Source organism: Alexandromys fortis, unplaced genomic scaffold, assembly GCF_014885135.2.
Source record: "Alexandromys fortis isolate MF-2015 unplaced genomic scaffold, M_Fortis_MF-2015_v1.1 scaffold_50, whole genome shotgun sequence".
In the NCBI taxonomy this organism is placed as follows: Eukaryota; Metazoa; Chordata; class Mammalia; order Rodentia; family Cricetidae; genus Alexandromys; species Alexandromys fortis.
In genome coordinates, this window is record NW_026067932.1 from 7,551,128 (window position 1) to 7,578,175 (window position 27,048).

Sequence of the window (27,048 nt, forward strand, 5' to 3'; positions counted from 1 at the left end):
CCATTACAGCGCTGCTTGGCACCAACCACATTGGCTTTCTTTTATACTCCAAGTCTTGTTTCGATGAGGGAACATTATTTGTTTCCCCTGAATCCCCCCCCATAAGGTCTTCCTGATCTGTGCCTAAGGATACAATGCCAATATGTAGAGAAGAGGGTGAGGTCCCTCCATACTGATTTCTTCATGGAGTTGTATTTAAAAAAGCAAAAGTCAAGCCCCCCCCCCCCAAATTCCCACACTCTTGCAAAGGGTTTCCAAGGGAATCCCAAAGCACTTATGTCAGCAACAGTTATTGACTTCACCCCTACCCCCAAGCCTCTACCCTCACCCACACCCTGTTTAACTCACCTCCTCTGCCGTCTACAGCTACAAGGTGTTCACAGTGTCCAGACAGAGAGCTCTCTGCTCTCCAGTCCCCAAAAGCTTGCTCCTCCTAACTTCCAGCCTCCTCTGTCACCTAGCTTTTCTTCCTAAGTCAAGAAACCTCCCTCCTTAGGGCTTCAAGAGGAGGGAGAATGCCCTTTGGCAGACAAGGGAGGAAAATAAAATTGTTGGTACTCACATGCTCCCCCCGCCCCCCTCCGCTTTTTTTCCCTCATCACAAGGATGTTTGGCGACAGTAGGAAAAAACGTGTCGGATCAAACGTAAGAAGAGACACCGAGTGAAGCGGGGACAGCAGGTGGGTTTGCTAGGGTGGAGAGAAGGGAGAGATGACGGAGAAACCTCGCTGTGACTTAAAATGCCATCTCTGCTGGTGCGACTGCTGGAAGCCACCGCTGGGGGGGGCGGTTTACGCAATCTGCTCAGCGGTGTCTCTGGGAACAGAAGAAGTAACACAGAAAAAGGTTGAGGGTCGTGTGTATGACAGCGAATTGTTGAAAACTCAAGCCGGGAATAAGCCTGTCACCAGACTTTGCTGAAATGATGTTGTTACTACTGGGAGATGAAGGTAAGGCCAGAGGCCCAGTCCGCAAATGAGCTTGCATTTTCTCCAGCCTTCAGGATGGGTGGAGGCACGCAATCTGAAGTCAAATCGCCACAACCCACTAGGGCACACAGTGCAGAAGCTGTTATTCCTGCGTTTCCATGTGTGAAATAATGATTCTAACACACAAGGTTGTTGTATTTGATAAATTGTTGTACCAGAAGAAAAAAAACCACTTGTTACTATAGTAGCCCTGGAACAACAACTTCTTCTTCTTCTTCTTCTTCTTCTTCTTCTTCTTCTTCTTCTTCTTCTTCTTCTTCTTCTTCTTCTTCTTCTTCTTCTTCTTCTCCTTCTCCTTCTCCTTCTCCTTCTCCTTCTCCTTCTTCTCCTTCTCCTTCTTCTNTTCTTCTCCTTCTCCTTCTCCTTCTCCTTCTCCTTCTCCTTCTTCTCCTTCTCCTTCTTCTCTTCTTATCCTCCTCTTCTTATCCTCCCCTCCTCTTCCTCCTCCTCCTCTTCCTCCCCTCCTCCTTCTTTTCTTTCTGCTCTCTTCCTCCTCCTCCTCCTTCTCCTCCTCCTCCTTCTCCTCCTCCTCCTCCTCCTCCTCCTCCTCCTCCTCCTCCTCCTCCTCCTCCTATTTATTATGACTTTGAGACAGGATCTCACTACGTAGCTCTGGCTGGCCTGGGACTTGCTCTGTAGACCAGGCTCACCTTGAACTCACAGAACTCTAGTTGCCTCTGCTTCCTGGGGGCTGGGACTAAAGGCGTGCACCACCAAGTCCGACTTCCTTCTCATATTAAGTCTCTCAGTGATGGAACTGAAACACGAACGGAGTAAAGGAGAAAGGAAAGGGGCTGGGGAAGACTGCCTTACTGGTTCAGATTCTATGGCAATAAATTACTGGCAAATAGAGCACCACAGAGTATTGGCCAGCCATTCACGGCTACCGTTAGCATGTCAAGTATCTGAAGCCAAGACTCAAACTCTCGAGGGAGGCAGTTCGAGCCTATATTTATAGCTCCTCTGGATGTCTGCAGCTGATGTGAAAGATACTTATTCACTTGGGAACATAGTCAAGTTGAAGCTGTGGAAGTAGGGGGAGGAAAAGACTCCTCTCATTGGCGATAACCCAAGGTAGGGCTCCGAATCAACGTCCTAATGGGCCGTGGGGTATTTTCCACAGTGGCTACCGAGTGACGTGGAATTTGGAGGAATCTTAGCATTGTCCAGCTAGCTGTGGAATCTGGCCCAACAACAAATATTCATGTGCCTAACCCCCACCCCTTCTCCCCCTGTTCCTCTTCTTCTTCTTTGGTAGGGTCACTTACACAAAGTAGATCAGGCTAGCCTCCAAGCTCACAGCTCTCTAGTGTAGCCCACCATGCCTTTCATTTATTTATCTTAAAAAAATCATCCTTACTTATGATTTGTTATTTGGTTTTCGAGACAGGGTTTCTCTGTGTAGCCCTGGATGTCCTGGAACTAGCTCTGTAGACCAGGCTGGCCTCAAACTCACAGAGATCCACCTGCCTCTGCCTCTCCTTTACTGGGATTAAAGGTGTGCGCCACTACTGCCCAGTTTTTATGATTTTAAATGCTTTCTTGTGTATTTGCCATAGTACAGACTCGAACTGCTTACTGCAAGGAAAACTGGCTTTGGGCATGTAGTCCTTGGTACCTTGGTAATGAGATCTGCCCAACCCCACCTCCCTCCTCAAATCCAGCTCCTACCAGAAGAGCCCAGAACAGCACCACACAGACAGCGAGAAAAACTCAGTGTAACTGAAATTATGAGGATGTTTTGCTTACTGTCCATGTCATCAACTAAATCAGACACCCACTCTGTGTGTGACATCAGTCCTTCCAAATGCTCCCCCGGGGCCAGGGGAAGTGAGGCTGAAGGCCGTTCTAGGCTTGGAGTGGCTCTTGTGAGGAAAAAGGCAGCCAGCGAGGGTGGATAGAGGCCGTGCTCGGCAGCGTTTTGGTTGGAGTTTTTCTACAGTTGCCTCTGAGTCTGAGCACTTGAACCACTTTATTCCCGTGTGCAGCAGGATAAGGCAAAGAGAAGTTTCTTGTTCAGGGTTCGAGTGCTCTCGTGACAGTCCTAAAATAACCCGAGAGCGATACAGTAGAGCTTCACGTAGCTGAGTACGCAGGCTCTCAACCTGGCCTCGTCACCCCATCGTCGTGTTTCCCTTCCCAAACAAGTGGAGCTGCTGAATCAAATTTTCCATCATCGCGTGGGGTGACAGAGCCCTTCTGCTTCTGCACTTCCTGTTCCACTAGCGTCTCCCACAGTTACAAAGTAAAGCCCATCAGCTGGGCTTTCCACCGTCCTCTCTCCCAGACGGACACTGCTCTGTATCCGGATTCTAGCCTGGTCAAGACAACCTTCCCATTTGGCTTCCTTTCACAGAAGAGTCTACTTTCATGATTCGTCAACTTCTTTTGCAAGAATTATAAACATTTTTTTTCATAGCCTTTTATTTGTGCAGCCAGGCTGCCAAGTTACTGTGATGCCTAGTTGGGCATTAAAGAAATCTGATAGTCTCCTTCGTCTTCTATTTTGGAAGATGTGCGAACTTTTCCCTCGTGACAGCATGCAGCAAGATTTAAATGAGGCTCACGAAGAGGAAGAGTTCTGATGGGAAGGGAAAACTTTAAGTGTCTTGTTTTAAATTACACCAAGATGCAGCGTGGGAAATGAAAAAGGAATTTTCTTTAAAAGTGAATATTTTGTGGGGGTGATTGTGACTTAATTACACTGAATACATGTATGAAATTTTCAAAGAATAAATAATACTGAATGTGCAACAAGTTAAGGCAAAGTGGTTTCTTGTTTGGGAAACACATGCTTGCTTGCTTCCTTCCTTCCTTTCTTCTTTTCTTCCTTCTTTCCTTCCTTCCTTCTCTCTCTCTTCTTTTTTCTTCTTCCTTTCTTTTGATTAAAAAAATCATTCTTTTATGTATATGTAAAACACTTATATACATAAAATAATGATTTTGTTTGTTTTTTTGAGACAAGGTTTCTCTGTAGCTTTAGTGCCTGTCCTGGAACTAGCTCTTGGAGACCAGGGTCTTCGTATGCATCCCAAACTGGTCTTGACCTATTAAATGGCCTATTTTCCAGCTCTGTGTGTCTTCTTCCTGCTGCCTCCTGAGTGCTGACAGGAAAGGCTGCAAGCCACCAGGCTCTGTGGCTCATCTTGTACACTCGACACAGCGCTTCATCAGGGAAAGTCCCTTTCCTGTAAACTTTGCCGTCTTGCACGTGGAGTTTGGTAGAGCTCATTTCCAGACGTGGGAATCTGAATTCCCAAAGCCAGCCTGGGAGTGGGTTAGTCGATCTTAGCAAATCACCACGCCCACGGGGTGCAGAGATCCACCTGCTTCTGCCTCCCAAGTGCTGGGATTAAAGGTGTGCGCCACCACTGCCCGGCAATAATGATTTTTTTTAATCAAAAAATTTGTCTGCATGTATGTCTGTCACCATATGCATGCCTGGTTCACGTGAAGACCAGAAGCAGGTGTTGGATCCTTTAGAGCTGGTGCTGCAGAGAGAGGGTTGTGAGCCTCAGGTCCTCTGGAAGAGCAGCCAGTGCTCTTAACCGAGGAGCCATCTCTCCAGCCCTCGGTGCATTTAAAAATAATAAAAGCAGGGCAGCATCTGGAGAAAAGCTGTGCACAAGCTGTGGGTGCCCAGGACAGTGTGGAAATAAAAAAGAAGGAGCACTGGAGTTTGGGATTGTTTGATTCTTTTTTTTATTGAATAGAATTTTTAATTTTCTATCACTTCGACATCTGACCTAGTGCTACATAGTCTCATGGCCTCTTATCCATCTCCCTCAAGGATCTTTCGTGTAGGATGCCTTTCTAGGAGCCATAGCAGTACCATATAAAGCAAAAAGAGTTTGTTTTGCTCGTGTGTTGTTATTTTTGCTTTGTCGTCTTTTTAGAGTGAAACCTATTTCACCCTATTTGTGTTTGAGGCCTGGTCTCGCTGTTGTTATTTTTGCTTTGTCGTCTTTTTAGAGTGAAACCTATTTCACCCTATTTGTGTTTGAGGTCTGGTCTCGCTGTTGTTATTTTTGCTTTGTCGTCTTTTTAGAGTGAAACCTATTTCACCCTATTTGTGTTTGAGGCCTGGTCTCGCTGTTGTTATTTTTGCTTTGTCGTCTTTTTAGAGTGAAACCTATTTCACCCTATTTGTGTTTGAGGTCTGGTCTCGCTGTTGTTATTTTTGCTTTGTCGTCTTTTTAGAGTGAAACCTATTTCACCCTATTTGTGTTTGAGGTCTGGTCTCGCTGTTGTTATTTTTGCTTTGTCGTCTTTTTAGAGTGAAACCTATTTCATCCTATTTGTGTTTGAGGCCTGGTCTCGCTGTGTTGCCCATAGCTTGCATGTATTTGTTTATTTGTTATTTATTTTGAGACAGGGTCTCCCATGTAGACCAGGCTGCCCTGGAACTCATGGTGCAGACCAGGCTGACCTCAAACCACAGAGTTCCACTTGTCTCTGCCTCCTGAATGCTGGGATCAGAAACAAACGCCACCATGCTAGCTCCGTTCCAGCTTTGGACTCATTGTGCAGACTGGGCACTCTTCGAACTTAAGGGCCCCTTTGTCACAACTTCCCCCGGTGGTCTTACAGGTGTGTGTCATCAAGCTAGATGTACCGTCATCACACCTGGCTTCCTTTCCACCTCGGATGGCTCACGGACCACCTGTCACACCAGCTCGCGGGGCTCTGACACCCTCTTCTGGCCCCACAGCTAAATGCATACACAAACACACATAAATAAAAGCAAACCTTATAAAAATTAGTGTTTGGTATTTTCTTTTTTTTAATCCTGGTTACAAATAGCATATGGCAGGAACATGAAATATATAATATTTCATGCAACCATTCAGCAGCACATCTTTCTCTCAACACGAGTCAAAGATACTGCCCCATATTAATACATATAACTATACTTTTAAAAAATTATATTTTGAGAATATTGAGATGGGTCTCCTCACCCTGTAGCCCTGGCTGGTCTGGAATGCACCACGTCAACAAGGTTGGCCTTGGATTTGAACAGCAGCTACCCCTGCTTCTGCTCCCTGAGTGTTGGGATTACAGGTGTGCGTCACTTCGACTGACCTCTCTGTCATTTTTTATGGCTTTTATCTTTTTTGCATATTGCCATTTGATTATGTGAAATTTATAAATAATACCTGTTAACTAATATAGTTAAGGGTCCCATTATTAAACACGAGGCGTATTTTCTATTTGCTTGCTTAGTTTATTTACTTGTCTATTTATTTTTCAGCCAGGGTCTTCGTATGCATCCCAAACTGGTCTTGACCTATTAAATGGCCTATTTTCCAGCTCTGTGTGTCTTCTTCCTGCTGCCTCCTGAGTGCTGACCGGAAAGGCTGCAAGCCACCAGGCTCTGTGGCTCATCTTGTACACTCGACACAGCGCTTCATCAGGGAATGTCCCTTTCCTGTAAACTTTGCCGTCTTGCACGTGGAGTTTGGTAGAGCTCATTTCCAGACGTGGGAATCTGAATTCCCAAAGCCAGCCTGGGAGTGGGTTAGTCGATCTTAGCAAATCACCACGCCCACGGGATGCAGATTGGAACCTCCCACCACACACCGCTGAAATTGACAGGGTCTCATAGTCCTGTTAGGACTTGGGAGCTGTGTGACTTGCCATCTCCTCGCCACCCGCAGATGGTACTGCCCCTTCCTTTGCAGCTGACTAGGGCCCCACCCCCACCCCTGGGCGTTCGCGCACGTCACCGAGCCTGCACCAGCAGGGATGACCACATCACCTACAAATGCCCCTGTCTCATCAACCTTATCCCGTGTTTGTATTGTTCTGGTTCCAGATCGCTGAGACTTTAAGCCCGAGGCTCTAACTTGAGCAGGAAGAGTTTATTTTGGGATGAGGAATCTCCCCCTAGAGACAGGCCTCTCTCGATCAGTTTCTCTCCCTCTCCCCTCTCCTCCCTCCCTCCCACTCCTCCCCATCCCTCATCTCTCCCCCTCCCGCCCCCTCAACTGAGAAGCTCTGGAGGAGAAATGGGTTTCTAAATCTGCAGAAGTGTGCTCTGTTCTGTCTCAGAAAATACCAGCGTTTTCCGCATCTGCTCACGTAATAGGCAGGAACAGTCAATGAGACAGTAAGGGGCCATGTTGACCGCGATGTTAGTCACTTATGGAAAGTGCCCCAATAAGTCTCCTTCAGCGTGTAGAGTTGATGTGATAAACGCAAACAAAATGTACATCAGCCCCATAAACTAAACTCTGGAGTACTTACATAGCTCGCGGGTGCAAAGCTCTTATGGGCAAGCGTGACCCACAAAAAGGATTTCGCCACAAAACCGCGAGGCTAAATCTCTTGATCGGGCATTTTATCTTATTAACTTTTAAGATTATTTTACTTTGTGCGTGTGACTGTTCGGCCTGCACGTATGTATGTGCACTGTGTACACTCTTAGAACCTGTCTGGAGAAGAGGGCACCAGGCCTTGGAACTGGAACTACAATGTTATAAGGAACCATGTAGGTTCTAAGAATTGAATTCAGGTCCCCTGGAAGAGCAAGTACCCTGTGCCCTTAACCACGGAGCCACCTCTCCAGCCCCAAGTGGGGGATTTTAAAGTAGAATTGCAGGAGTGTCCTGAGTGGACGATTTCTCTTCTATTTTTAGCACTGGGGATTTGTAGCACCAAGCTTTGCACACACTGGCCAAATGCCCTTGTCCACCAAATGCTAATGACAAAAAATGAACATATTGACTTTGCTGCTTTCAAACCTTTCTACACTTAGTTCTAAAAAATGCACACGCCTCTAGTTCAATGACGAAGTCTGTGCGTGCTTGACAGACTGCTGCTTCTCAATAAAATGTTCTGACGGTTGGGGGTTATTCAAGACCAGAGATGTCGCATAGCCTGAGGGTCCATACATCAGTTAACAGTTCTTCTCTGGCCCTCAAGGCATCCTGAGCTCTTTCTTTGAGCCACCGTGGTTTGGGCTTTGAAATTTGCAAGTTTGTTCAGCTCACATGAACTTATTTTCTGTCTGTTCTCAAACTTCAGGTTGACTCCAACTTAGTGCTGGCTTGCATTTTGCGCTTCTTCATCTCATAAGATAGATGTCTCTCTCTTCCATCAAAGACATAGACTTGGCCCATGTGGCGTACACAGCTTCCTTCCATCTGAAAGCCCTGGAGCATCATAGGATGCCAGGATTAGAAATTTTCCTTCAATTTGCTTGTCAGATATCACAGACAATATAGCTTTTATAATTTCTATAAATAATTGTACATGCGCTGGTGTGTCAACTTATGTGTGTGTGAGTGTTTTCAGATAAGTGTGTGTACACACGTGCACACACATGTTTGCGCATGGAGATCAGAAGGAAAACTTGGGAGTGTCGACTCTCTTCCCTCATGGCGATTCTGACAACTGAGCTTTTACCTGCTGGGCCATCTCTTTGACCCTCCAAAATGGTTTAAATGATATCTATGATTTTGTCTTATGATCCTAAATGAAAGCATTCTGCTGATACATCCTTAAAAATTAAGACAGCAAGACTTCTATGTGTGCAGATCCCTCTTCAGAACTAATGAACACGGCTTGAAAATCAATGGCAGACTTTGCTAATTGATCAGCCCGTTTTCCTCACTTAGCTCAAATATATCCCAGCATCCTTCTTGTTGTGTGATACAGCCACTATGAAGATCATGTGGGTGAGCTTGACATACTCCGTGCCATGTTCAAGGGGCGTAGTTTAATAACTAAGACATATTCTGAAAAACATTTTCAGATACTGGTTTTATCTTTAATGGGGAGCTTTGAGAATAATTCAACTTTTTTGTGCCTCAGTTTCCATGTCTCACTTTTAAAGATGAATATAAAAGCAGTAACCCCTCATGGTGTTTTTATGAGGGCGGAATGACGTAACCCAGGAAAATGCTTAGCAGGCTGCCCCGAACCCTGTAGAAGTCTAGATGATGACAATGATTTTCCTTTACGAGATACCCGAGGAAGTCCACCTCCAACCAGTGAGGCAAAATGCGTGCCCTGAGTGAGATAGCAGCGATGCTTTGGGCAGCTGAGCAGGACTAGGGGTCCTTTCAAACAAAGGCCCATGGCAGAAAATAAATCAGAGCCCCAGAATCTCATGGCACAGGCTACAAATAGAAGCTGCAGCTGCAGGCCCAAGGCTGGCCTTTACATGTCCAGCGTGCACAGGGACTCCCGGCGACAAGCTGATCTTCGCTGTCACACCCACACAGGCCCAGCAGTCACTCACGGAGTCAACTCTGCATAGGAAGCAGCCATTTTTAGCAGAGTATAGCAATCTGCCTGGTAATACGAAGGGTGTAGAAATAGAGCAGGGTGAATTTAGAGATTAGATGTCCTTGCAGAGTACCGTAGATGATTCCGGATTATGGAGCTGCCAATAATAGCCCATCCCATCTGTAGAATAATTAGCCACGCCCAGGCACTGGACCAAGGACATCCAACGTTCGCCTCCTTCATCCTCCCACACTTCTGTGGGGCAGTTAGGATTATTATCCCAACCTAGAGTTCCGGAGGGAAAAGGGCCAACAGAAGACAAAGTAGCAACGAGATTAAATATTTACCCAACTCACAGAACTCTAAATGTAAAGCCAACATTTATACCCAAGCCCCTCTGGCCCTAGAGCGAGTCTCTCACCCACTTCCTCTGGGCGATAGCTAACGCCCACACTATTCCATGTGCTTCCCTCTCGCAGGTGGTGTCCTCTGTGGAGAGGGGGTTCTGCTCTGCCGGCTGGGTTTACAGCCCCAGGCTGGTGATGGGAGCACAAAAGAAAGCAAAGCCAAAGCCTTGTCTCTTAGCGCGCGCGCACACACACACACACAGTTAGATATTTGCTTAATTTAAATTTTCCACATACACTTTATTCAGCTACAAATTATTGCTCACCAATGTGGACAGTCAATGAGAACCTATCCTTCTCCGAGAGTCTTATGGTCTAGCCTAAGTGTTTCAAATTCCAATGTTCGCTTGTGCTCAGCAGCCCATGAAAAGGAATATGAATGACTAAAGGGGCAAAGTGACATGCCTTGCCGCTGATTGCTTCGTGATGGGCCTATTGCCGCCAAGATAAACTGATGGACCTCCTATCATCAAGAGAAACCAATGGGTCAATTGTCATCAAGAAAATCTACTGTCACCAAGGGAAAACAGACATCATATTTTGTGTGGTTCTCATGCTTTGATAAAAAAACAGGGCATGGGTCTGTTGCAACATTTGTATTTAGGTCACGGGTTTCCAGGCTGTGATCTCTGGTATAAGTAAGAAGGCACACACATAACTAGAGTGTGGTTACTATAGAAAGAATGTATGACGTCTTCAGAGAAGCCAGTCTCTTCCCAGCAGGAGGATCTGAGAAGACTTTGTGACAGGCATTACCTTGAGGTGTTTGTTGTTGCCATTTTCTTCTTATACAGGGGACCAGCTTTGGATCCGGTCTAACTGGATGAAACTCTCCTTTGGCTGCAGGAAATGGTCAGAACAGAGACTTGGAGATAGAAGATCACAGGCTTTGCTGTGTTATGTGTTTTCGGCTTCTTATTGGAAATAAATCTACTCTATCCCTCCAAGGCTCAGAGACCGTCATGGGGGAGAAGCAGGGTGCACATCAGAAGCAGAGGATGGGAGAGGAGCTAGAGAACATGTCTTCGGGTTGGAGCAAAGCCGCCATATTCTGGGATTCACAGCAGCTGCAGTTACCTATTTAGGACCTGCACAAGACTGGGCCCATCAGCATTCCACCCTGGAGAGAGGAGGAGTGCATGAGGCCACACCCCTCCCTGAAGGACTATTGGCAGTTAATGGTGTTGGAAAGAGGGTGTCCTTATTTAAATTATTTGTTTAAAATGTTCAAATATTTCTTTGGTAATGATTGATGCCCATGCTCCAGTAAATAACCTTCAACCTAAGTTCATATAAGAAACCCTAATTGAACTTAGAGTACACACACACACACACACACACACACACACACACGACTTGAAAGTAAAAAAGAAAGATTTCAATAGGAATGGAAAAAAGGAAATGAAATTGACCAAAATTTGAACTAGGCCAGGTGTCACATGCCTACGCAAGTCCCCATGCTTGAGAGACAAAGACAGCCGGATCTCTGTGAGTTTGAGGCCAGTCTGATCTACATAGCAAGTTCCAGCCAGACAGGACTATATAGAGAGCCCTTGTCTCAAAACAAGAAGAAAAAAAAAAAAACAAAGCAAAACAAAAAATAATCAAAAGAAAATGGCCAAAATGTATCGCACACATATGAAATAGTCAAAATGAAAATGGCAAGAAAGTAAATAAATATACCCATTAAACATTAAAAACTGTTGCAACATATCTCTACCCATCAGAACTGGGACAACATTTGTATTTTTCCAAGGGACGCTATTAGCAAGAAGCAGAAGGCGTGGAGGTGAAAACTTGTTAGGGCTAAAACTTTAAGGCAGAGGAACTGTCCCTACTTGTGGCTCACTTCGTGGTGTGTGGTAGGACATGGAGCTTAAAAGAACGTCTGAGTCTTGGAAGGGATCCAGCAAAGACACCAGACTAATTTGGGAGGTGAAGGGTATGTCTTCTGAGGAGAGGTTTAGGAGGCTTAACATGCTTCAGTTTTAAAATAAGGTGGGTGAGCGGAGTTCTATTGATAGCCAGCAAGCCATCAGGATGAACTTGTACTTGGCACAAGAGAAAACTCAAAGTCACAGTAAGGATTGCAAGAAAACCGTTTCCTTTCCTTTTTTATTTCAAACACAATGAGCCCAGGAGCATGATAAGCAAAAGGGAGGGGGTTAAAGTTTCCTAAATGAAATCTCTTTATATAAATCTTTTAAGGGAAAAATACTCAGTTTTTATATCATTTATGAAAATTTAAAGAAAAATTGCTCATGTTATCTGTTGCAGTTTTCTCTGAGTTCTACATCCAGGACACTTTGAAGACTGCTAAGACTTCTGGTTGAGATAATCCAGCTTCACAGAATACTCCAGTCAGGACTTGACCATAATCATAAATTTTCTTTGGGTCCTCATAAGATTATCAGTGCCCCAAATCAACAGAAAATAGCCTAGAAAACTATGCCCACTTTCCTAAAAAACAAGACAAAACAAATTATGGATATTTGTCTTTGTTTAATGTGTTGGTTATAAGTTGTTATGAATAATGGGCAGGAAAAAAGCTAAACAAATGAAATTAGACTCAGGATCTTGTTTTGAAAAGAAAAAAAGGGGAATTGCTGTGGGATAATGCCCTTGTACACTGTAAAGATTTGTGACTGTATTGATTTAATAAAAATGCTGACTGGCCAGTAGCTAGGCAGGAAATATAGGCAGGGCAACAAGACTGAGAATTCTGGGAAGAGAAAAGGCAGAGACACAGTTGTCAGCCAGACACAGAGGAAGCAAGATGAGAATGTTTTACTGAGAAAAGGTACCAAGCCACGGCTAAATGTAGATAAGAATTATGGGTTAATTTAGGCAGAAATGCACACTTTTCTCAGTAACAGGGAGAACTCTTCCAGAGTGAACCACATGTTAGCTGAGAAAGCCGACTGAAGAATGGCCTTAAGGTTTAAAGTCTGCATGTCTTTTCTGGCTCCAGCGGAATGAAACTAGAGATGAATAAACAGGGGAAGCTGCAAAAATTATAATTAAGTCTAAATTAAATGACACTCTGTGTCTCTTTAAATAAATACAAATGGGTTCTATCCCTCACCAAGCGGGACCCAAGGATCAAATTCATGTCACTATGTGTGGCAGGCAGCAGGCACCTTTACCCACTGAGCCATCTCGCCAGCCCCTCTTTTTCTTGTTTAAAAAGAGACTCTTTACTCAGAGAGAAATTTATTCCAATAAATTTTCTTAAATATTTTAATGTTTTGCTATTACAATTTCAAATAATCTTTCTGGCATTCATGTTTATATTTGCTGTGTGAAGCGGGGGTCCAAACCTGATGGTTCTCCCTCTGGTTTAACAGGGAATATGGACAGTGTTGCTATTTTACCACAGTGTTGATCACAGCATTAATTATGAACAGCACACACTGACATTGACTGTTCATCAAAGGGGATCTAGTCAGGAAAACATGGCACATCCGCACCATGTAGAGTTAACTAGCTCTGGGGCTAGAGAGACGGCTCAGAGGTTAAGAGCAGATGGATGCCCTTCCAGAGGTCTTGAGTTCAATTCCCAGCAACCACCTGGTGGCTCACAACCGTCTGCAATGAGAGCTGGTGCCCTCTTCTGGTGTGTGTATACATAATAAATAAATAAATAAATAAATAAATAAATAAATAAATAAATAAATAAAAGAATTATTTAGCTTTAAGTAGAGAGAATGCTACAGATAGCCAGCTATATTTTAGTCAGAGGGTTAATACCAAGGATACACTGACGTGATCCACGTGAGAGAGTTATTGACAACCACACTGATTAAGCCAATTAAATGTTTTGTATCCTCCTTCATTGATGGCCAGACCAACAGCAGGCTGATGCCTCTAATAATCTCTTGGTGCCCACATTTAGAGGTAAAAGAGGTTTTAAAGGCAAAACTCATACAGACTATAATTTACATCAAGGTTAGATGAGGGTCAGAATAACCTTGAATGTCAGAACATAGTAATTATTTCACACATAACATATCATTTTTTAAATATTTATTTAAATTTATTTTACGTGCGTTGGTGTGAAGATGTCAGATTCCCAGGAAATGGAGTTGCAGACAGTTATGAACTGCCACGTGGGTCTGGGTGGCAAAGAAGCCTTGTTTACTGCTGGTGAGAGTGTGAACTAGTATACGGCCATATAAAACCATGATGGAGATTTCTTAAAATCTTAAAACTGGAGCCGGGCACGGTGGCACATACCTTTAATCCCAGCACTGGGGAGGCAAAGGCAGGCAGAACGCTGAGCTGGAAGCCAGCTTGGTCTACAAAGTGAGTTCCAAGACAGCTAGGGCTACACAGAGAAACCCTGTCTTGAAAAAAAAAAAAGCAAAATTAAAAACCAACCAAACAAGCAAGCAAGCAAACAAACAAACGGCAAACAACATCAAACTTAACTCTGTAATTACCCTATGACCTAGATATAATCTCTCCTGGGAAGACTCTTAAAGAACTCGGTGAACTGTCAGAGAGATATGTGTATAGCCATGTTTATTATTCATAATAGCCAGGAAATGGATCAACAAAGACATCCACTTGGGAGAGAATAGACAATGAGGCTGTGATACACAATGGATTTTATTCAGCTGTAAAGAAAAAGAAAATATTCAGTAGAAGGGGTGGATCTGGGAAGCATTATATAAAGCAGGTATAGCCGGGCGGTGGTGGCACACGCCTTTAATCCCAGCCCTCGGGAGGCAGAGGCAGGCGGATCTCTGTGAGTTCGAGGCCAGCCTGGTCTACAAGAGTTAGTTCCAGGACAGGAACCAAAAGTTACGGAGAAACCCAGTCTCGAAAAAATCCAAAAAATAAACAAACAAACAAACAAATAAATAAAGCAAGCAGGTAAACTGGACCCGGAGAGACGAATACCACCTTCTCTCTCAAATGTGGCTCCTAGTCTTTCCTGTCGGTACACACACACACACACACACACACACACACACACACGCACGCACGCATACACGCACGCATGCATACATGTGCGCACGCGTGTGCGCACACACAGGTGGGTGTTACTGTGGGTATAGGCCAGCGCTTCTCAACCTGGGGGGTCCAAGGGCCCTTTCCCGGGAGTCGCGTATCAGATATCCTGCACTTCAGGTATCTACGTTATGATTCCTAACAGTAACAGAATTACAGTTATAAGACAGCAGTGAAAATAACTTTGTGGTTGGGGGTCGCCACAGCACGAGGGACTGTATCAAAGGGTCACAGCGTTAGGAAGGCAGAGACCGGCCTAAGCTATGAAAGCCGAGGGAGGACCCTGAGAGAGGAGAAAGAGGAATGGGAGGAAAGGCAGCAAAACACAGGCGACATTAGAGTAGAAAGGAGACTGCTGGGAGTGGGGTGTCACGAGGGAGCAGGGGGACAGAGAAGCGGGGGTGGGGGTGGGGCGCGGGTGAACAGAAAGGCGTTGCGTTTGAAGATGACGTAATCACATGCTGAGGCGAAGGGTCAGTGTGGAACACATCCGCGGTGCAGGGGTGAGGACCCGAGTTCAGATTCCTAGAATTCACGTCAAGTGAGATTCGGGTGTGGGCCTCTGTGTTCTCCGTGCTTCTGCAAGGTGGAAGGCCGAGACCAGAGCATCCCTGGAAGTTCACGGGCCAATGAGAGCCTGGCATACGTAAAGACAAGGACCCAAGGTTGTCCTCTGACCTCTACACAGGTACACATTACACACACACACACACACACACACACACACACACACACACACACAGAGAGAGAGAGAGAGAGAGAGAGAGAGAACTCAATGCTGGCGTGTTTCTCATGCATGTATGTCTGTGCACCCTATGCATGCCTACTGCCTGCCGAGTTCAGAGCAGGGCATTGGGTCTTCTGGAGGTGAAGTTACAGGCAGTAGTTAGCTGCCCTGTAGGTGCGGGGAATTGTACCTGGATCCTCTGCAAGAGCAGTCAGTATGCTTATCTGCTGAGGCGTCTTTCCTGCTCCAAACATCGTGCTTTGTATATTAATTTAAAAAAGCAAGTTTTAAACGGGGTTCTGAATTCGTTTTCCTTTCTTCCTTTCTTCTCATTCCTTGCCCTAGGTGTCAGCGTGATAACTAGTATACTAAAAGCCTTTTTATTTCAATTAAATAATTTAAGATATTTTAATTATTTAGACTTACTTATTTTATGTTATGTGTATTGAATGTTTTGCCTGCAGGTATTTATGTATGCCCCATGTACGCCTGGTGACCATGGAGGTCAGAAGAGAGTGTCAGATCCCCTAGAACTAGAGCTACGGGTCACCATGTGGGAACGAACATGGGTTTCCACAAGAGCAACAAGGGCTTCTCACTGACAAAACATCTCTTGAGACCCCTAACGAGTTTTGAAATAGTTCTTACTATGTTGTTCAAACTGCTCTCAAAGTGATCCCCCCGCCTCAGCCTCCACATCACTACGTGTGAGCCAGGCCACGGTGCCTGGGTGAAAGGCATTTTTTTCTTTTGGTTGTGACATTGCCTGACTTTTTGATGATTCTGAACTATTTGATTTTGGCCTTGCTTTATGTGGCAAAGAAGTGTTTCCTGATTCAGCTATTGTTGTGTGTGTGTGTGTGTGTGTGTGTGTGTGTGTGTGTGTGTGTGTATTATGGCTATCCAACTTCTCCCTCAATAACACACACACATACACACACACACATACACACACACACAAATTCAACAACACACACACACAAATTCAACAAAACATTTAACCAAAAGAAGGGGGAGAGCCCCGCTGGCCATTTTCCCTTCCCTCTGAGTCTGCAAACCCCCACTACCCTAATTTAAAATTTCACATTAACCATCTGGGAAATGAATGGCATGGCTGTTTATCTTGGAACTTGCCTATCCTTTAAACCCCTCCAGAAACGTTTTTATCTTTGTAGTGAAGTCCCTTGTTACCAAAAAGTTACCCAGGTCACCTAACACTTTCTCTGAGGACTGCAGTCTTTCCTGGCATGTGTTTGCTTCAGTAAAATGATCAGTGTGCTAAAAGCCCTCGGGGCCTCTGTGGGAGCCAGCCGTGGCACTGAAGCTCCTTTATGGCATGTGTGAAATCTGCCCATCTCATACACACTCCCCTGCAACACAACACTCTGCCTTTCTGCCCAGTGTGCTGGGAATGCTGGGACAGGGCTTCTTTTTCAGAGCCTTCCAGCACACCAGACATCACCATGGGGAGGCATAGTGGACCTCCAAGATTAGTTTTTAAATTCCTTATTTTATTTTTTTAATAACTTATTTAATTTTATTTTATTTGCTTTGGTATGAAGATGTCAGATCCCCTGAATCCGGAGTCACAGACAGCCATGAGCTGCCATGTGGGTGCTGAGAATTGAACCTGGGTCCTTTGGAAGAGCAACCAATGCTCTTAACCTCTGAGCCATTTATTTCTCCAACCCCTCAATCCCTTATTTTACACAAGAGGAAACTGAGGCACAGATTGTCCACCAGACTTCCATATAGCAACTTGACCAGATTACACCGGGCCCATAAACAGAACCTAAGAAGGATCTTACTTTAGATTCTGGAGGTTTTAACCAGCTGAACGTGTGCCTGGCATCCCCATAGTAGACATGGAAATGTCCCCCTCTTTTTTCTTCAAGCCATGTCTAACTTAGCATTCAGAATACTCTGTTCTGTGGCTGACGTTAATGGGCTGTTGCCTTAAAGCAAAGAGTCTGTTTTACAGACTACACTCACTGAGAGTGCTGCCTAGCCTGCCTCCCCCTCTTCCCGCATAGCTAACTCATGATGCTATTGAGTGCCCAGCCGAGTTCCCATCCGTATATGAAAATTTAACTTGGCATGGTGCTTGTCAGAACTAAGTCCAACCAGCTGTGTCTGGGCCACAGGGAGATTAACCGAGACAATGTGGCTGCTTTGGGACAAACTGTATCGAAAACACAGGCCATTGAAGGCATCCAGGTGCCTAGTCTACGCAGATTTTAGCCCTTGGTCTGAAGCGCTATGCTTATGGACAATGGACATACGGGATAACTACTTAACGTGTAGCCCTTTGGTGGGTCAGGCTTCTTGGCAGCTCCTCTAGAGCTTCAGGACATCGTAATCAAGTCGGCCACCGCTTGTGACCGTCTTAGGTTAGTTAGCTCTTCTGTGCCCGTTTGCCAGCTTTATTTATTTATTAGTTTTATTTTTTTTAATTAGAGAAAGGGTTTCTCTGTGCATATCCCTGACTGTCCTGGAATCTGCTCTGCAGACCAGGCTGGCCTCAAACTCACTGAGATCCTCTTGCCTCTGCCTCCAGAGTGCTGGGATTAAAGGCGTGCGCCACCACCACCTGGCCCATTTCCTTTCTTAATTATCACCTTTTTGTTTGTCCATGGTGTTTGTCTGGTTTATCTGACTTTCTTGACCCTTTGCCCCACAGGTACAGTTCATTTGTGTCTGTGTATATATATGTATACACATTACACATACATATATACACAGTTTATATATACGTATATTTACACACATACACACACACAATCCATGGAAATTGGATTGAATAGTATGATTTTACGGTCGGTTTCTTTCCTGAGTGCCAGTCCGACCCACGTTGTAGCGGATCTCCTTGCATCGTTCTTGTATATGCTTGCTATCTTTAAAAAAAAGCAAAACTGTTTCTTGAAAAATTGCAAATACAATGTATCCTTAATAGACATCTTTGCTAGTCTTGGTACAGAAAAATGAAACGAGGTATTTAATATGGAATTCAGTTTGACCAACTAACACTGGTGTAAAAATTCAATATGAAAATTTTAATCTCAGTAATTAAGAAATAAGGAAGATGAACAGCTAAGATGGGAATAAAAATGATTATCTTAGTATATTTTTTCCCTTTCAAGTCTTAGTGAAAATTAAGAGAGAAGCCAGGCTCACATGGTATAATTTTCATTTATTTATTTTATCACCCAGAAAGCCCCGTGCGCTGCTGAGTCAGCACAGGCATCTGTCCGTCGGACAGAAAAGAACAGGAAAGCGCACGAGGCTGCGGCCGAATTTAGAAAGTTAGAGGTGCTCGCATCTGCCACACGAGATGGACAGGAGATTCCTTCCAGCAGGCGAGGGAGCAGAGCGCAGACAACAGATGGAAGAAAGGTCCCAGAGCTGTCAGGTTTCAGCATCCTTGTGCCGAAGAAGGGAGGCGCCAACGTGATTGATGTCCGGCGGCTGTATAAAAGCCTTCGCTATCCCTGCAGCTGCTTGTCACACCGACCCGAAGACCTGCTCGGTCTCTCTGCTCTTGGAGTTTCTGTCAACTGGTGCTGGAGGGAGAAAACTTTCGGGAGAGTAACCTTTTATTGCGGTCATGCCAGAACCCACTAAGAAAGAGGGTAAGAACACCCATAAATCTTCTTGTTTATTTTGTTGTTTATTTTCAAAGAGTTATCCGACTTTTTTAAAAAGCAAACTCTAAAACAATAGCTTTCCTGGGATGCAAAGATAAAGTTCTTGAGTGTGAACAGGCCAGAAGAAAAATATAAGACTGTATAATCGGCCGAGAAATACCTGATAAAGTTTATAAAGCAATATTGATTCCAATGAGTACATGAAAATTCTACTCTTCCATTTTAAGAGGTCCTTAAAACGCTTATAAATCAAAGATACTGACTGCTTGTGAGGAGGTGGCATTTCCAAGCTTAGTTTTTTGCTTTGTTTCTGCAGTGTGCAGGGCTGGGGGCGTGGGCTGCCCTCGCAAACACTTCATAACTTTGGTCAAGTCTTGGAATGAGAATGTGATGTTATTTGTAGGGTTACTATTTTCCCCCCACAGGAAGGCATTTAAAATAAACAGACGGGTTTGATTGCTGCCTAGGGGGCTCGGCTTTGAAATTCTTGCTTGAAAAGAAAATCTCTATGATTATGATTGGTAGACTGTACTCTCTGAGTTTCAAAACATGTAGCCTTAAAAAAAAACAATTAAGAATAAGAAAAGCAAGGAATAGTCTTTATTAGAAGAAAATTGTCTCCTCTCTATAAAATATCAATATTTTAAATTGCTAATTGATAATGCAAACAAACTGGTGTTAGTGATTGTGAAAATGCATGTTCATCGCACAAATATATTAACTAATTTTTAATAGAAGCATCTTTTATAAATATTATCTCATTCTCTGGTTTCTCTTCGGATGATATAAATCTTTCATCCTTTACTGAGGATTAGAGAGAAGAATACCTCTGAGTTTCAAGCCAAGATTTTGATGTTTTGCTTCTTTGGGACTAATGCAAAATATAAATATTTAAATCAAATCAGTTGCATTGGGGCTGTTTACTCTTACTTTTTTCTTCTCTGCAGATAAAAGCACACTTGCACGCATGCCCAGATACATGCACACAAGATTAACAGAGAACATCAAAAAATATTTTTCATTTTTAATTCTTAAAAGTGCTTGTTACCATTACTTTGAAGAACTTTGCAAAAGAGGCCACTCGTTGAACATGAAGTCGAGATACTAAGCAAACGACAATGAGGCTTTTAAGTATTTTTCTTTATGTAATTAGGTAGTGGGTGCTGACAGGTCGGGGTGATCAGTTACAGGTCGGCCCTACTTAGTGGCAGAGAGCATTGATGGATGAAGTCTTCCTCCCGAAATAACCACAGCAAATGCATGCATTAATATGGGAACTTAATCCCAACGGTGGGGACGTGTGTCTACCTCCTGCTGAAGTGTCTTATTTGTGATGCAAATGATTTACATGTGTATTAAATGTCCCTTTTATCCCATGGGTCGCTTGGCTTGACTCTTTGGGAGGCTTCCTTGGGTGAAACGCCTTTTATGATTCCGAAGTGAAAACAGAAGATTATTTTAATTATTCTGAGTTCATTTGCTGTTTGCCATCCCAGCTGAGAATGGCAAGGAAGCTGGAAGGTTAATAAGTAAGGTTCCAGGCTGCAGGACCAATAAAGTGAATTAAACGTTTCCATTGGCTGGGCACAGTGGAGTGTCATGTTTGGTTTGGCAACTTGATCAACTCTATTCTCCATTTAGAGGGAATGAAATTATAGACGTAGGAAGACGACAGTATATTTCTTCTTTTCATACATACTTATACTATATATTTTAAACATTTGAGAAATAAATCTGCATGAATACTAAAGTCTCCATGAGTTTCTTTTGCTATCAAAGTCCTTTCGACAGTCTGTGTGGGAGCCACTCCGCCCAAGACAGTAATTTTACACCCATAGATTCTTTGCTTAGTTTAGATTTGGATGGTGGGAAGTGACATCCCCCAAAAGCATCACTGATATATTTAAAACCCATCGAGGAAGTCCAGAGATTTCCTCTTTTGAATTCCCTTACCAGCAGAACTGATTGCTAAAGAAAACATGTCCTGAGTTTGTCTCCATGAATGTGCTGCTTTTGAGAACCACATCTGAGAGAATGTGGTAATTCCTGTACCGCTTCTGACGCAGCTACACCCTGCCGATGATTTAATGTTAACTACGGTTGTCTGTGTTCCATCGAAGCCGCCCTCTGAAAGACAGTACCAGGAATAAAGCACACCATACTTCAGAATGACTTTATAGATATTCACACAAAGAAGCAGTTCCTCCAGCTTTGGGGGATCTTCCCTCTCCTTCCCTCAGGGGACGCCATGCCCCGAAGGCCTGGACTACTGCTCTGAACCTTGATAGGATCTGGCAAAGGGACTGAGTTTTCAGCACCTAACAGTGCAGAGGACATCTCACTTAGGCCTCCAACCTACAGTGGCCTAATTCTGGGACTCTCATGTCAGTTCACTAGGGAGCGGGCCTTTCTAAGCAAGAGGAAGACAGGTGCAGCTCTTGACCTCAAGGAGGAAGCCTAGGGCCAAGAATTAGTCTATATGAAAATATTTTGCCTATCTCAAGGACTCCATTTGGAAGCAGAAAGTATCTTTTTCCGTGGGTGGCGCTGGGGGTCAAATCCAGGGCCTCACGCATGCTGGGGGTGTGCTCTGCTGTTGAGCTACGACTCTGCACCGAACAGGAGTGGCTCCTTTGCACGGTCTTCTCGGCATTTCACCAGCCGCGTATGCATTCTGACAACTGGATTATTCATCCCACGGACCTCTCTTACACGATGCGTTCATATAGAGCCTGAGGTCATTATGTTTCTCTCATCGGATGGTGAGAGAAGATGCTGAACGGAGGCTTCAGTTGTTAGGAATCTCCCAGGGTGCCTTGCTAGTGGATTTATTTAGTATCAACTCTTAATTAAGCACCCCTGTGCCCCACCTCAGACAGGTACATAAGGTGGCTCCAGGCATTCAAGGGTAATTCTGCGCTGGGTCCTAGCATGGAAAGAAATTAGTCTGCTGCTGGAAAATTTTCTTCTTCCTGTCAGGAAGAAACTATCAACCTGAAATTAAGAAAAGTCAATAATGCTTCCTCTTGGGATAGAATCTCTATTAGTTTATGATAATTCGGGGTTGGCAAGGTGACTCAGCAGGCAAAGGCACTAGCAAGCCTGACAACCTTAGTTCCAACTGTGAGACCCACATGGTGAGAGGAGAGACCCGACTCCTTCAAGCTGTCCTCTGACCTGCACATGCTCACAGTGGCACACGTAGACACAGACACACACACATAGATACATAGACAAACAGACACATAGACACACACAGACACACAGACACATACACAGACATACAGATGCACACACACAGACACACACATACAGACATACGCATACAGACACACACTAAATAAAATGCAATGAAAATGTAAAAATAATAAAATAACCCTTAAAAACATACAAATTAGTGTACCTCTGCAGCATGTAAAAATGGAAACCGCTAAGCCTGGCTCTTTAGAATCTGCATGTAGCAGGGAACCGTTAGATTCCCTGCAACCCTGAAAAATTATTTTCTCACTCATTGAGTCAAGGCCTCAACATGAATTTCACTTTTATCTTGTCATATATAGGGGGTTATTGTATTTTGCATGCATAACTCATCAGAAGAAATCAATAGTTCCTTTGGGTCCTATGCGTAGATCATGACACCTATTGGAGTCACATCCATGGTAGATCCTTTCTGGAACACTCAAGACACGGGACAAACACAGTCATTTAGGACTGCAGTGGTAAAGGTGGATTCTGATAACTTCTGGAATCAAAGCCATGGCTTCTCCGCTGCGTCGACATTGGAAAGCACCTGCTCGGTCTCCTTGGGTCTTTCTCGGTGGGAACAGGAGGAAACATGGTCGCAGAGACATTTTTCAGCCCGGAAGCCTTTCTTACTTCCTCTACTTCTCTTCTGGTCCCTAGAAGGCGTTAAAGTTCTGCGGAGCATAACAACCAATCTGAACCTACACGGGCATCCTTCACCTCTGGCCTGTTTCTTAGCATGACTCTGGGCTTAGTCACCACCAGAAAAGGAGCACTGTGACGGGACGCCACCCTCTCGTGTTAACTCACTGACCTTCAGTTCCCACGGGCCCCTGGGTGTCTTATTTGAAGTCCCCAAATAAACTTGATTGGGGGAAGCTAATGATTTATAGGAAACAAGCTAGAATAGAGGAGAAAGGAGGCAGGTTTTTTGTTTTTAAACCAAGTTTTTGTCCATCTCTGCATGATCACGTAGGTCAAATGAACGTGGGGTGTACAAGCTGTTCTGTTAGGTGTGTTGGGACGGCACGGGCCTATGCTCCCCGCGTTCGGGAGGCTGAAACAGGAAAATGAAGACACCAAGGCCAGCTCGGGCTTCTGAGTAAGATGCTGTCTCGAAGAAGATGCTATATGAATGACAAGAAGAAGACATATCAACGAGTTCTGTAGCTCAGAAAAGAGCTTTCACAGTGCAGGCTCGGGCTGTCTGTGTATGAGGGGTGCTCTGGGGAAATGCACCGGGGAAACGCACCCTGGAGAGGCTTAATGCCCGGCAGAACTCTTCTTCCTCAGTGCCTGCTTTTATGACTGTCATACTGCACCTATGGGGAGAAGAATATAGGAACGGGCGATTCTTTCCTCTCAAGCACTCTAAATAAAACGCTTTTTAAAAACTATAGAAAAAGAAACTTCATCCTTGTTTCTCATCCACTGAGTCTGAAGAAGCCTCCCTCTTGCTTCCAAGGCATTTCAAATAGCAGGGAACTCAAGAGCAGGGTCTGGTAGAACAGTTAAATGCCCTGCTCGTCTGGCAAGCTCGGGAAAGGGAGGCTGTCAAGGATTTGGGTTTTCTCGGTGGCTTGCTTTATTTGTGACCTGAGACGTGACTCTGGCCTTGAAACACTTTCGTTTTCGTTTGAACAGCGTCTCTCTAGGTAGCTCATGCTGGCCTCGAATCCATTGTCCTCTCTCCCCCGTCTCTTCAGTACTAGAAGTACAGGCCGGCATCATCTTTTCTGGGTCTCAGACATTTACTTTCAGGGTCCCTAGGCACACACAGCCTACAGTGATTCCTTACTGATAGCAGTTTTAAAGTCCGTTCATGCTGGAATAAGCTACCCAAACTGAAGTCACTTCCAGATAAATAGTTTCTGTAAGAATCTGAACGAAACAGTCTTCTGCAATACTCTTGCAAATCTATTCTAAGTTTAAGTCTCAGGGATCTATGAGAAGCGGCAACTGAAATTAAGATATTGCTATTCTTTTACAGACGTAGGAAGCATTGCTTGTTCTTTTTCCTTAAATTTCTTATGACTGGTTTATTTTAAGAATGTCAATTTAGTCTTTTGGGACCTATAAAGAAGACTTTAGAATTATGAAACGTTCCCATTTTGTCCTAAGCTCCGTCCTAAGTACCTCTGTGAAGCATCCATTCAGTGACACCAAGTGCTCTTGACCATCGGTGACTGCTGTGCTAACTCTAGGCCACATCTCTAGGTATACTTGTGTGTGTTAGATGAGTTTGTTTTGTTTTTCTGAGACCTTTAATTGGTTCACAGTCCTGCATCCTGGAGAAGTTCAATAGCTGCCCAGGAAGACAGTTACTGAACTGTGTGTTCTGAGTGAAGTAAATTGTGAAAAGTTTATTTTTTTAAGAGCCATTTCCTTAAAATTGAGAACACAGTGATTAACAAAGATCAAACTATGAGAAAGAACCAAGACGTTGCCATTTAATTTCCCAGAGGCAGCAAATTATTTCATAAACAGAAAGAGAATATGACCCCTGTCCCCATAGACTTTTTACTTTTTTATTTTTAGCAGACAGCCCCCTAAATCAAAGTGATAATACTGTCTTGTCCCGCCCAGGTCTGTTCTGGGAGGACAGGGTCAGCTTTAACTTACAGAGACTACGTTTGCACAGCTCCACAGACAGACAGGGTGTTCTCATTCACAGGGCAGCGCTCTCGGAGCCTCTGTGTGCGTTCAGAATCAGTCTTTAGACCTGTCTCTGGGGCAGGTGCGGCTGGCTGACTTGGCAGAGAGCAGAGGAGACTCACTCGTCCCAAGCTGTTTCTCTCTCTTCAAATGCGCTCACAAGAAACTGACAGTATTCTGAATTACTCTGTGCCTTTCAAGTTTAAATCCACTTTGATGAGACTTTTGCCCTTTTACGCTCCCAAGAGTCTTTTTGTAGGCCAGTTTGGCACTCAAATGTAGTATCCAAAGTTATATTGCAAGTCAGGTGCTAGGTCTTACAGTTAGTTTTATCAGTTTTTTTTTGACTTGTGTTTATTTATGTAGGCTAAACACTGTTCTTTTCTTTTCTTTTTTTCTTTTTTCTTTTCAAAATCATCCGAGTTGTCTCCAGGTAGCATTAAATCTCTTCTTAATTAAAACTCCCTAGGAATTTTTTTTACTTATATTGTTGCCTTTTATAAAACTCACACAGAAGTTGGTGTTCTATTTTTATCCGAAGTTAATTTTTTATAGTATTTTAGTTTATTATGTTTGTAGCTAGATGTCTTTAAGATTGTCCTGTATAAATTTAGTCTTTTAAAATACATCTTAAATAATATTCTTACTAAACATTACTGCATGATACCCTCGGGACATGAGAGCTTAAATTCTTCCTGACCCACGTACTGAGTTCCATATACTTTCTGCGCCTCGGTTCTCTCCTGTCTAAAATGTGATTAAAATCAAACCGGGCTCACAGGGTCTTTGCAAAAATGGAGTTGGAGAAAGACCCACCACATAGCAGAACGGTAAACAGTGAGCCTAGAACTGGCTAAGACATTAAACAGCAAGCATGTGATCAAAGTTTGTAGTCCCAACAGCGTAGGCTGTGAGCCACAGCTTCCCCAGCCTTTGTCAATATTTATAACACATGACCAGATTTATAACACGTGATCAGATAAAGGCTGTCTTTTGGCTTTGTTTTAGGTGTGTTTTGCTTTTGTTTATTTTTGTTTTTGAAACTGAGTCTTACTAGGTAACTTTAGCTAGCTCGGTTTTTTTTTCCCGTTTTTTTTCCCCCTTGGTAGAGCCCTGGACGGCCTTGACCTTGCTGGTCTTTGTCTCTCGAGTGCTGGGTTGACAAGGAAGACCAGCACGTGATGATGCCACTTTCACCCGAGATCAGGAATCTTTAGGATGATCATTGCTGTTACCAGGAGTAGGCCCTGGTGAAGTGAAGCATCTTAGTTGTAACTCAATTCAAATTTTTTTTTTTAAAAAAAAAGGTCTACACCACAGGGTCTCTGTTGTATTCCCACTGAAATGTATGGTGTGTGGGGGTCTCCGGCTGTCAGAAAGAAAAGGACACCGAGCTGTTTCTTTATTGCGCCATTTTGTGTGTGTGTGTGTGTGTGTGTGTGTGTGTGTGCGCGTGTGGCAGAGGAGGTGGTGGTTATGGTGGTATGGCCTTTCCCATTTGGATGAAAGCGTCATCTTGAATTGTTTGCCTATAACTGTATCTGTCGCCAACAGCTGTGACTTGGGTTTGGGGGCACTGGCATTCTCTACACAGAGCTGCCTTCCTGACTCTGAATTTTGCTCAGGTAATTACATAAAGAGATAGTCTTGACCACACGTGTACGCAATGGCTAGCATATCGAGAGCCACTGTGTTTGTTGTTCTGGAATCGTCTTTTTATGACCCCCCATCTGGCATCAGGACTCTCTTTCCTCTATTCTTAAAGTCACCCAGAGTGAGCCCCAGCGGGCACTTGAGAAAGGTCTTGAAGAGGTTTATCCCACCACATCTGACTACAGAGGGAGTCAATAATTCAGGCCCCAGGGAAAGGCACAGAAAGGGAACCTAAAGAGAAAAATATTAGCAATACAAATCGCTTGTGAAATTATCTTTTGATGTGCGCTCAGCTCTTTCAATTTCTTCAAGTTGAGTCCAGCTTTAGCCAATGGCTGCCCCTATCTGGGTCATTCTGACCCTTATTTCTTTGTCTTTGGAAACAGGAGATAAACAAGACATTGTCCTGGGTGAAACATCTTGTACTCATTGCTATATAAAATCTCGCAGTTGCTGTAGATATAAAAAAACGCCCATATCTT

General features: G+C 44.0%; 1 protein-coding gene across 17 annotated transcripts in view; it reads left to right on the plus strand.

The window, feature by feature from the left end:
* The first annotated feature begins 18,787 nt into the window (after positions 1–18,787).
* The window catches only part of Mybpc1 (myosin binding protein C1), an 82,509-nt gene continuing 74,248 nt past the window's right edge, over positions 18,788–27,048 (plus strand). For 5 of the 17 annotated variants that reach the window (XR_007592408.1, XM_050145767.1, XM_050145768.1 and 2 more), the window contains exon 1: positions 18,789–19,000. Coding sequence is in view for 16 of the 17 variants with exons in the window: in XM_050145767.1 (XP_050001724.1) it covers positions 18,976–19,000 (25 nt within the window). In the remaining variant the exon portion in view is untranslated. Of the gene's footprint in view, positions 19,001–27,048 lie in introns of all 17 variants that reach the window. The other 12 variants (XM_050145777.1, XM_050145772.1, XM_050145773.1 and 9 more) reach the window with 6 other exon arrangements.